Genomic DNA, 11,150 nt, shown 5'->3' with positions numbered 1-11,150 from the left:
TAGCTAAAATGCACAAAAATAATTAAACATTAACAATGTCTGCAAAGCATTTGCATTTCGACTGAATTTAGGAATGAGTTTGTGACTAACTCTGGGCACCCGAGATCGGGATCAGAGATAACCTAATATTAATGCAGGACTCCTCCGGAATATCTTTTGTGGTATCCAAGACACTGTTTGTATCACAAATGTTTACTAAATAGAAAAAATCAACTGTGCAAACTAAGTAAGTAACCATTTAGCTGATTGCTCGGTTCTGTTATTTCTAGTTAAAAGCAATAGAAGATGGCCTACCTTCACCAGGATGAAATTTGACGAGAAAAAGTGCTACAAGCGGCCCAATAAAGCCAGCCAAACTCCTAAAAACAAAGACAGCACAAGATATCCCAAGAACATGGAATTATTTAAAGCAACGCAATGCTCACCTTTGCATCTCCTTGACCTTGCTGAGCTGAGGAGAGAAAAGCGTGGACTTCGCCTTTTACTTCTTTTACATATGATATTACTAGCTTTCAATTGGTTCTTCAACCTCCAGTGATCGACGAATAGGATGCGTGATATTTAGTCAGCCTATACTTTTTAAAAATGACTCATTTGCTAGAGGGTACAAATCGGCACCCTTTTACTATCAGCACAGAATAATATGCTATTTTATAAGGACTTATTATTTAAGGAGGAATCTGAGATGAATCATCATTTTAAGCAAACCGTTTTAACTCTGTAAGACATGGATTCCTTTAGTAAAGCTTGGGGATCCAGGTAGACTTTGTAGTTTTACTTAATTCATTCCATGCAAAACTGTGGCTGTTTGAATTTAAGAGAGAAAAACTGGGTGATTTTATAGAGACATGACTTTGAATCTCTGGGAAATTCTGCTAAGTTATTGGTCTACAGGTAGTCAAATTTTATAACACTTCACCTAGAGATGGATGTGTCCTTATAACAACATGTCTTTGAGAAGTCTTGTTAAATGGTTAAAGCTTAATTCTTAAACTTAGTATTTGCTCTACGCTAAGTTTTCACTGAAGTCTTTAGTTAGGAAAAACTTACCTAAATGATAGCTAAGGAGTCTTAGCGTGGCCAGGGGCCTTCGCCATTGAACCGAAATCAAATCCGTGGGGATCAAAGGTCCCGCATAGTTAAAATTTACACTTACTTAAAGTAGCAAGTCATTGAGGTTTAGACTGCGTTTTCTAAAAGAGGACCCCACAAAAATTTCCAAAAGAATTTTGCACCTTAAAAATTGATCAACGGTAGTCAAATAGTCTTGAAAAGCTAAACCCATATAAACATTATATTTCGACTAATATGCACTCTTTATTTTATGAAAACTAGGTAAAGACAGAAGAATTCACGAAAATTCACAATTTTATATTCGAAAACCGACGTATTTTTCGCTTCTCTAAATATTCCTCATTTTATTTTTCAAATGGCATTATACCCTATTTTAAATTATTGAAAACACTTTTGAGATAATAACACTCTACAGACAAATCAGATACCATTGTAAAACACGTTTGCCTCAAAAGTCGGATTTAAACACTTCAGAATATATTTTGATGCTAATTAAGACGTCGTACCATATTACGTGACCTCGCCGCAACTGGCGCGATGCTAAGCGCTGCCTTGACATTCATCATCATAGGTAGGCGAATAAGTGATTCCATAATCTTAGAGTTACCATGGCAATGGAGCTAATGATTCTATCTTCAAATGGAAAACGGGGCAGAAAAAGGTCCGGGTCTAAATGAAACAGTTGATTAACATTGACTTATTAAGAAAGAAATGCATACTCTTGGAATTAATCCTCGCTGGCTTTTATTCCAAACCATGTGTATTTACTTAGGAGATGTACGCCAATACTAAAATAAGAAGTTGTAACATCAAAATTTGCGGCCTTGCTACAGCTTGACAAATACTGAGGTTTCTCACTTAAGGCAACAATCTAGTAATAGAAGCAGCTATTCATCAAATTTGAAAATGTGTACACAGTCTGTAATTTTTCCAGTCTTCATGACATTAATGTTAGGTAAAATAAGATAAAAAATTGGCAAAATAGAATTTTTTAAAGCTGTTATATTAAATAATAAGATGTGTGTGTTTTCTTTCCATCCACTATAGGCAGCCCGTGCGTAGATGAATATCTTTTAATCAATTATTGAGCGAACATGACAGCACCCTTTCCAGACCTAGTAAAATATTTTTACATTTAAAATGTTAAGCAAACGAATAAATATTTTAAGAGATAATAAGGCATGCCTAAATACATCATGAAAGGAAAGTGAAATAATAATCTTAGCTGCTGGGCACCTTGCAAGCAAATGCAGATGATGCACTTTCCTTGAATGACCACTTCTGCATAGCTTCCTAAGGTTTGAAAAATTCAAGGTTTTGTTAAAGAACATATTTACTTAGAGGACAGCCCTATTATCTACTTGCAAATCTGTTACTTTAGCTAATCGACAATTAAATTCGCTCGGCAAAGCGTTTATTAATTTAGTTTTAATGTGTCCTTGAGACTAAGATTCCAAATGCAACAGAAGTCACGGTTTGCCATTCAGAGTGGTGTTGTAGGATAATATGTTGGTAGGTCACATGTAGATAGGAACTTAGATAAAGCTGGTTATTTGCATTATTACTTGAGAAGAGTGCATAAATACTTTTGACAACCAGTGAAAAATTGTTTTCAAATCCTTAAAGCTTACGAAAATTTTCCAATATGAGAAAAACACTGTCAGAAAAGTCGAACTTCATAGTCAACTTATCACTGCAACCTTGTTCTGATGCGTTTGTCTTTGGCAGAGATATTGGTTATAAATCTGTAATTGATAATAATTGAATAAAGCTTAGTTAGAACAGTTGGAGTAGGTTTGGTTAGCTAAGGCACCAAAAAGGCAGCAATTCAAAATCAGATTAAAAAGTTATGGCCAAAAATGGCAGACTCACAGTCAGCATTTAAATTTAAGAAAGCGAATATTCCTGGCAATCAAAGGATTTGCCATGTACTTTCGCAATCAAAATTATTTATGGATGGAAGGAGTGGATTACAGAAAAGGGATACATAGCATCATGCTAATCCTTATTCGGGCCTACTTGACAGACGCATTCTGGAGTCTATTTACAGCCACGTCGTTAAAGTCTAAAAAGGAGGTTCTTACAAAACAAAGTTTTAATCTAAAGGGTAGTTTTAATCATTAGCGAGTTTGGCATTCCAAATAATTTATATCGACAGCTATATAACATTGGGTGTTTGCCCATTTGGCAAGGATGTAGACTTCTAGACTGACAAAGTTCATTATTAATGGGTAAGCCAAATATCCTGAAGTTAGCATTTTACATAAAAGAGTTGCAGCTAATCAAGATTATTGCATAAGTTGGATAAAAGCAAATGCAAAACCCAGAAGTTTATAATCAAAGTCATTTTGCATTTCTCACAGAACCGACAGCCGTGCTGATGCATATGTAGTAACGCCCTCCTCTTTATTTTGGAGTTGAGCTTCGATGGACAAATTTAAGAATGCCTAAAATCATATTTTGGATAAATGGAAATAAAATGGCAAATTTGGTCGTACTCCTAATGGTATGAGTTTCCATATGGTCATCTTAATTGCTGCCATCTATTTGGTCAGAAAAAGTTCTTTGACAAGAAACTTCATTTTTACTGTCTATTTGACTGAAAATTGACTTTGGACTTGGTAATTCTAAAGTTCTAAAAGCGAACTTATTCATTTTGTTGCAAATTATGAAATCAGAAGGCCAAAATTTCCCATACAAAACCATCTTCAAAGTCAAAATGTAAAAGATGTTTTTATATGCTCTCTTTCAAGTTGTGCGACTTTGGAAAGGTTAATCACATGAAAGATAAATAGGCTAATGTTTAACCTTTGCGATCCTACTTTTAGAGCTGAGCACTTAAGACACTTTATACTTGATATATATATGTATTATATTTATATATACAATACCTGTCATTATTTCATTGCATTAATTTTATGGTGGATAGGAGATAAGCGATTTAGACATTTAGCAAAATTTCACTTTTGAGGGTCACAAACACGGGCCTCAAGACGTGACTTTAGCGAGGTTATTGAGTTTGATAGATGGAAACACGCCACGCTAACCTACAACCTTGTGAAAAAATCGTATGATCGTGCCTTTAGTCGCGTCATAGAACCAAGGTTAAACAGTTAGATCCAATTGCTTTTTTTCTTTGATTACAAACCGGGAAAATTGCCATGGGATATGAAGGACCCATTTTGGCTTTACTCCAAGCTTTCATGTGCAAAATTTTGTCAAGTTTGAGTTTCTCCAAAGGCTCAAATCTGTTTCCTAAGGATTTTGAGGAATACATTAATAAACATTCAAAGCCATAGTTTCCCTTTGTTTTAAAAAAAATTCAAAAAGTCAAAACAGAGTGATATCTTTATTTCTTTCCTATCAAGGAAAGGAATTTTTTCCACCAAGTAATGATCTGTAACTTAGAACCACCAATATATGGGACAACGAGATGTTCGATTTCTGTACCCCAAGATACAGGAATTGGTAGGAAGCCGAGTCCATCATAATTCGAGACTTAAGTAGAATCATCTTAAACTGACATGAGTAAGTAAAAGTGAAAAATTAATTTCCAATTTATTCGTCTTCTCAGAATAAACCTCATTAGTTTTAACGGTTTTAAAGTTCTGTCAGATCTGTATAACTCGACATCTTTAAGAGTAGCCTACTCATCAGAGCTTTAAAGGTTATGTTGGAAGTATAGAATAATCAACAAAATTTCGCTGATGATTCCTTCTAATTAAAGAAATTGCCTTAATTTGAAAGGTATGAGTCCCAAAATAGTTTAGAAAGCTAATCTTTTTCATTGTTTCAATTGATCAACTTTAAAACATATTTTAAGGCAGCTATACACTGATCTACATTTACGAATTGCAGTTAACGAACACTGCTATCCAGCTGCCAAAATAACAATAACACAAATTTCTCTATATCCTCGTGGGGAATTATGGTACCTAGTTATGGCAGATTAATAAGCTTTCCATTATGAAGATGCGCAGTAAAATAATTTGACAAAGGCTATTTCAGACGTGAAACACTGCTTACTAATCTACCACTCTGTCGGATCAGCTCAACAAAGTTAAGGTAGACTGATATTTTGCCCAATCCTACTTGTGTCCTTATTTTGCTCAAAACTGCTTCAAAATTCATTTTTTAGCTAAAGTCTGGCTTTACCAGTCCTTCATGGTTCCGTTTTAAAGCGTATTTTATAGTTAAGAAAGAAGTGTCTCATATTCTGCATTGTAAAAATTCCCTCAAATATCCAAGATTGCGGTTTAAGGTGAGTTATTTTGAAATCATTCTTTGGCAGTGTAATCATGCGAACCATATCATTATGATTAAGTATTGAATGTCTGGGGCTCTTATCACCTTAAATTATCTGGCCAAGTTGGATTGAATTGAATTGTCTTCCATTCTGCAATGATTAGTGGATATAATCATATTAATTCTAAACCTATAAGTCTTTTCTTTAAAAGGAAAAACTAAAGTAAATTGACCAGTAAGGGTGTCCCAAACTAAGCGCGCTTGCAGCAGTACTTTACCAATTTTCAAGGAAGCTTTGCAGATTTCATTCAACTGCATTTCTGATTAAACCATACAGATGGTGCTAAAGCTTGACAAAATTCCAACGTCGGAATTATGGCTGCCGTACATGCTCCAACTTATTTCCTTTAATTTACTTATCCACCATAGAAACCCTAAAGCTCGACTATTTCTAATCTAGTCTTCGTTTGCTAGGTAAGTTTTGCCACTTATTTATTCACTTATTTTGTATTTGTGCAAATTTAGGACAAAATTAACGGACACTTGTTGCAATGTCAGCAACTGGTTATTTTAGACAGCACAGTGATGACATCACAATACACTTTACTTATATTTATGACCTACACATTTTCTTACGCAGGCTATTCTGACTTAATAGGTCAGTCTTTAAACCATGATGTATTAATACAGTTAGTGACATTGGTAATGGCCACTAAACACTTTATTTTTACTTAAATCGACTTTTCAGAACCGGCGTTGCAGCCCAGTAAGAGATTTTAATTTACTGTAAAACTGATGTTTTTATCAATACAATTTCGCCTATTATCGGGTGATATGCTGGATGATCAAAAGTATGTTATAACCCTTAAATAACTTCTATAAAAAAATGAAAATTAGGTATAAACCGGAATTAAATTTTCAAAATTGCTAATGCTTTTATTTGAAATCTTGCATTTAGGCTTAAAAGGTAAAATATGTGTGTCCCCCATAAGTACGACCACAGTGCATCCAAATCTCCCACATTCAGGCGGATTACGCCATGTTGATGCAAAGGACGGCGACTAAAGTAAGAAAAATGCGTTTAAGGCGGAGTCATTTCCCTAACAACAATTCCCTACCTATTAATACAAACGATCCTAGAAAGCTGCTTTGAGTGGCTGATCCAAAAAAGTGGCCAATGACTTCCTCCATGGGCAGCAGAGAGAGGATATCGCTTATAACGTCGGGTTTAGCTGTCAAAGAAGTCAAGTGTTGCCTTTAATATGGCAAATTACAAGAAAAGTCAGAGTTAATTTTCCTACAACTTACGAGCTGGAGGATGTTTGCCTAAAAATTTAAAAATCGCAGTAACGATCATTTCATTGGCTCAAGAAATATCACTTTAAGCTAGCAAGCACTTATGTTCAAAAAATTATTTACCCCAAACAATAGCATGAGTGTGATACTGGCCGTTGTATCCGATGCAGTAATAGTCGACCTCCTCCTTCTTTTCCACCGTTACTCTGATTATAGTGTGCATAAGAAAGACGTTTCTTTCTATAAATTATAAAAGTCATTTGTTATTTCTACAGATATCTTGCCTATAGTTATTTTTATATATTCGCTTACGAAGCTCTAGTATATGAGGGTAATCTTTAAGATAATCATATTCCTTCTCCTTATATACGGGATCGTTTGATGCCGAGTAACTAAGTGTAAACTGAAGCAAAAGATAAAAGAAGTTAAACCTACACCTGCTTTTATAAATAAAAAAAATCTGGAAAGAAAGCATACATTTGGAAGAGATACGGCACTGAAATGGAGGATATAGACGGAAAAAGTCACAATGTCGGTATCTTTGGCGCTAGTGACGAGGGGTAGAGAGTATTGCCACTGGAAGGTGTCTAAACACAAAGACAAAGCCTTAAAATGCATACTTACGGTCATCTATCTCCGGCCAGTAGTGATCAGTATAAAAGAGGATAACAATTGGAATTGAGTGATTGCCGAGAAACGTAACTCGCTTGAGTCCGTATGTCATAACACCGGAGAGAACTGCAACACTTCGATACGGCATATCTGATTTTAATAAAAGAAGCAGAGACATTGGTTAAAATCTCGCAAAATTTTTGGAAATGATTTCGGAGACTTACCTTTCTCAAGAGTACAAGTGAAGAGCGGTGTTGAGCAATCCTCACCCTTTACTATTATACTATGCATTCCAGAATCGACACGCTAGGTGGAGGGACATTATAAGCATAAAATACCTACAGTATATTCCCCTGGGAGGATAGTTCTATAACTAAATTTAGATCCAAGTTTTCCATACACTACACGACCATCATTGGGAAGCATTAGAGGCTCTTCAGCGCCTAGAGGAGAAGCGTAATATACAGAATACACCATAAAAATTTATTATAACAATGGCTCAAACTGCAAAATAAAACGCACTTGCAAAGGAATGAAGGAGAGTGAGGGAGAAGAGAAGGTGGTAAACAGTAGCCATCATGGTCAGCGGGGTCTATCTGTGGCAGAAGCATTCTCCATATATATGAGTTTTATGCACACACAACCCCGTGACCTTGATATATGGCGTGTTTAGCATGCGAGACTTGTTAGCATTCAGGTGGTTTGCTGACAGGAAACCACTACTTGCTTGTCTAATTAGCAAACTTATTAAGAAGATTATTAGTTTGCCCTTTTAAATTTAAATAATAGAGTCAACTTAGACTACTAACTTTGAAAAAGCACATCAAAGCGTTGGAAAATTATAAATAGAAATAAGTCTCTTAAAGGTAAGCAATGCAACCGAAATGAGGAGTGTGATGCTCTATAAAGAAGAGGTATAGACAGTAGCATTCATAAAGAAATGAAAAAAACATGGTCTACTCAAATCTTAGAATTAACTTTCCTCAGCAGATTTGCAACATTTCTATCACTTTTACCAATATAATTAACAGAAGTTATTGTAAAAACACCTTGTTTAATGAACTATTCCTTATTGCGTAAACTTATCAAATAATTGGACTACAAGTGGTGCTAAATGGCTAGATCCTAAAAACGGACAATTACATTGATGGCACTGAAAGCAAGTGGGCAAATGTAACTAATTCAACCACTGCAAAGCATCTATTTAAGTAATTGTCTACTAAAATAGCATAAGTAGGACGGTGGCTTTGTACTTAGTCACATGTTATATTGTATTGATAATTTGATGATCCGACAATTTGTACTTCGCTCTGAGACGTGGCACTTCAGCACGTCAGTTATACGTGTACTATTTCCCATCGCTCTGGCTTATTACGATTACGGAAGAACCCAAAACGGCAAATTAGGGGAAAATTATGCATTACACCTTGTAAGTTACTGTTCAAGCATGCAAATATTAAAAAACTTGATAATTTTAAGATATTTTAGTGCAAATAGAAGATAAGCTGTTAGACAAGAAGGATTTTGAAGTTGAAAATTGCCCTGGATCTCGATCTATAAAGGATACTTAGTTTTTATGAACCTATTTTTGGTTTTGAAAATGCTTATTTAATTATTAAACTGTCTCTGGTGCAAAATATTACTTGACATCAGTTTGGAGTACAATTAATAGTCCATAACAATTATTTATTGATTAAAAATCACCACTTTAGTAAATAAAGCGCCTTCCTTAGTCTACTCTTTTTCATTATAGGGTCCCGAGTCTTTTCTGGAAAAAAGCAAGAAATTATAATGCTAACACAAAAATGCACTTTTAGTGAATAAAAGGTCTAAGGGACTACTGTAATAGGCCGAAGGCAATGCTGCCAAGTAGGAGATCAAATGTGGAGCCCCAAGTGTTCAGGTAGCTAAAACCATAGTACTACATAACTCCTCTAGCCTTTTGAGAGTCATCCACAGAGCTTTGATGAACTAGTTTTTGCATCAGCCATTCCAGTATAGTCAATGTCATTAGAAGAACACTCCTTGCTACTTTCTTCTTAATCCAGTGTAGAACAGTCACGTATTTATCTGAATTTCATCCGGCTAATGGGGATATGGAGGAGGTGTATTGATATAGGTACCATAGACAGATCTGCAAAGAACTTACTTAGAAGATTTAGGGTTAGTGTTACTTCAGCTATTTATAACCTTCCTGGAAAAACGGTACCGGGGTAGTCGAAGAAGGCAGACGTCACTCTTAACCCTTCTGTTAGGGATCACCACTAATTCATTTATTCACAATGTGCGTTTTTCTTCCGCTACCCCAAAGTTTAGCATTCAGCAATAGGAATTTGTACGCTTGTCCCATGCGATTAGATTCGCCGTTCGCTAGTACCGATGCAGTGTTCCGGGTCTTCCCTGAAGCCGACTGAAACCATAAAACAGGAGCAGAATATGTATTTTCAAAGTACGGGAGGAGTGTGATGCTACTGGCATGGCAAGCTCATACCGCCTAGCAAAAGCATAAAGGCGGAGCCTTACGTGTCGGCGGAATTGATGCGAACAGTTAAGCATATAATTAAGCTATTTTATTCATTTTAACAGAACCCCTTTAGGATGTGAAGCTGGAAAAAGCACTATCAAAGGTTCGCTTTGTGTACAGTAATCCGCATTTCGTAAATTAGGGAGAGCATACAAATATTTAAATACTTGAACTTAATTACCATTTCTCAAAAGGTTGCGCGCAATAAGTAAGATCAATTAAAGAAAGAAAGAATTGTGCCCAGTTGTTTTTTAACTAAAGGTGGTACATCAGGCAAATAGGTCAGCTGGATCATTTTATAATTCCATTCATGAACAGTTAGTGTGAATGTGAATAAGCAAAACTGAAAAGGAGGGTTGATCAAACGAATAAAGAAATATTAAACGGGAGGCAAATAAGGATTCCTGAATCTTTTATTCGATCATTTCAGGTGGCGTTTGGACATAAGTAAGTAATTATTCAACAGGGCTGCACATAACCTTTACATTTAGATCTCAATAAAATATTGCTTCAGAGTACTTGATAGTTTAGCATTCGCGAATCTTGGTGGAGACTTTTGAGTCCATTATTTACCCCCAAAATGTCACTCACTTAGCCAGACCCTCTTGTTCATCTGAAACAAAGCTAGAGTAAGTTAACTTTCACTTCTCCACAATTTGCAATGTTACTCTTGGGTTATTTTTAAATGACCTTGCAATCCTTAAACATAAACGACCTTTTGGGTATCATGATTAATAAATGGGAGCTGTTTTTTTAAAAAGGAGAGCAACTGTTGTCCCTAAGTAATATTAGTTAGAGTAAACAATGGGGTAGAAAGTCATAAGGCTAATTAGGATTGAAATATTAAATGGAGGTAGAGTCTCGGGGTTAGTTGCAAAAGTGTAGGAATCAATTTTAAAAGCAGCTTATTTGACTTATCAGGCGAATAGTTATGTGATAAAAAGATGAAAAGGCATTGACGTAGATTTGTGTGCATCGAATTCGCATCTAAGATTGAACTTAAATTTCACCAATTTATGTAAGCCTTATTAGATTCCACCATCGTGGTACCTCTATAAACAATTATAGCTTCATCTTTGTAGCACAAGGCCTATCTACTCAAAGCTATGAGAGAGATATTTAACTCCATCTGTGTAAAAGACAGCATTTGTATAGCTGCAAAAGTTGGAAAAACAATGAATAAAAGATTTAAAATACAGCAAAAACCGATTGGTTCAAGTAGAGGCTTTTCAAAAAAATGCATAAAATAATCCAATTTTTGGTTTCAAAGGCAATAAAGGTAAGATTTTTAAGCTGTTTTGCAGTTTTAACTGAGAAAGATCAGTTTACATCAAGAAAAGAACTTGATGCCATTATAAATACTTAAAAAATGACTTTAAAAACAACAAAAGTCAGAAAC

General features: G+C 35.3%; 1 protein-coding gene across 1 annotated transcript; it reads left to right on the top strand. All coding sequences in view use genetic code 11, as the record gives it.

Annotated features, from left to right (window-relative positions):
* Positions 1 to 2,933: 2,933 nt before the first annotated feature.
* Positions 2,934 to 8,798, top strand: EGR_01985 (hypothetical protein; the record flags this gene model as incomplete). The annotated part of the gene is made up of 10 exons (XM_024491234.1): positions 2,934 to 3,039; positions 3,492 to 3,580; positions 3,753 to 3,845; positions 4,405 to 4,463; positions 4,898 to 5,012; positions 5,213 to 5,335; positions 5,845 to 6,021; positions 6,068 to 6,105; positions 6,891 to 6,946; positions 8,707 to 8,798. 10 exons carry the CDS (start codon positions 2,934 to 2,936, stop codon positions 8,796 to 8,798), a joined length of 948 nt encoding a protein of 315 aa, XP_024354377.1.
* Between the last annotated feature and the right edge of the window lie 2,352 nt (positions 8,799 to 11,150).

This window comes from Echinococcus granulosus (genome assembly GCF_000524195.1).
Source record: "Echinococcus granulosus chromosome Unknown EG_S00008, whole genome shotgun sequence".
Lineage (NCBI taxonomy): Eukaryota > Metazoa > Platyhelminthes > Cestoda > Cyclophyllidea > Taeniidae > Echinococcus > Echinococcus granulosus.
The sequence above is the reverse complement of the archived record's forward strand: the minus strand, read 5'-3'. Positions and strand labels throughout refer to the sequence as shown.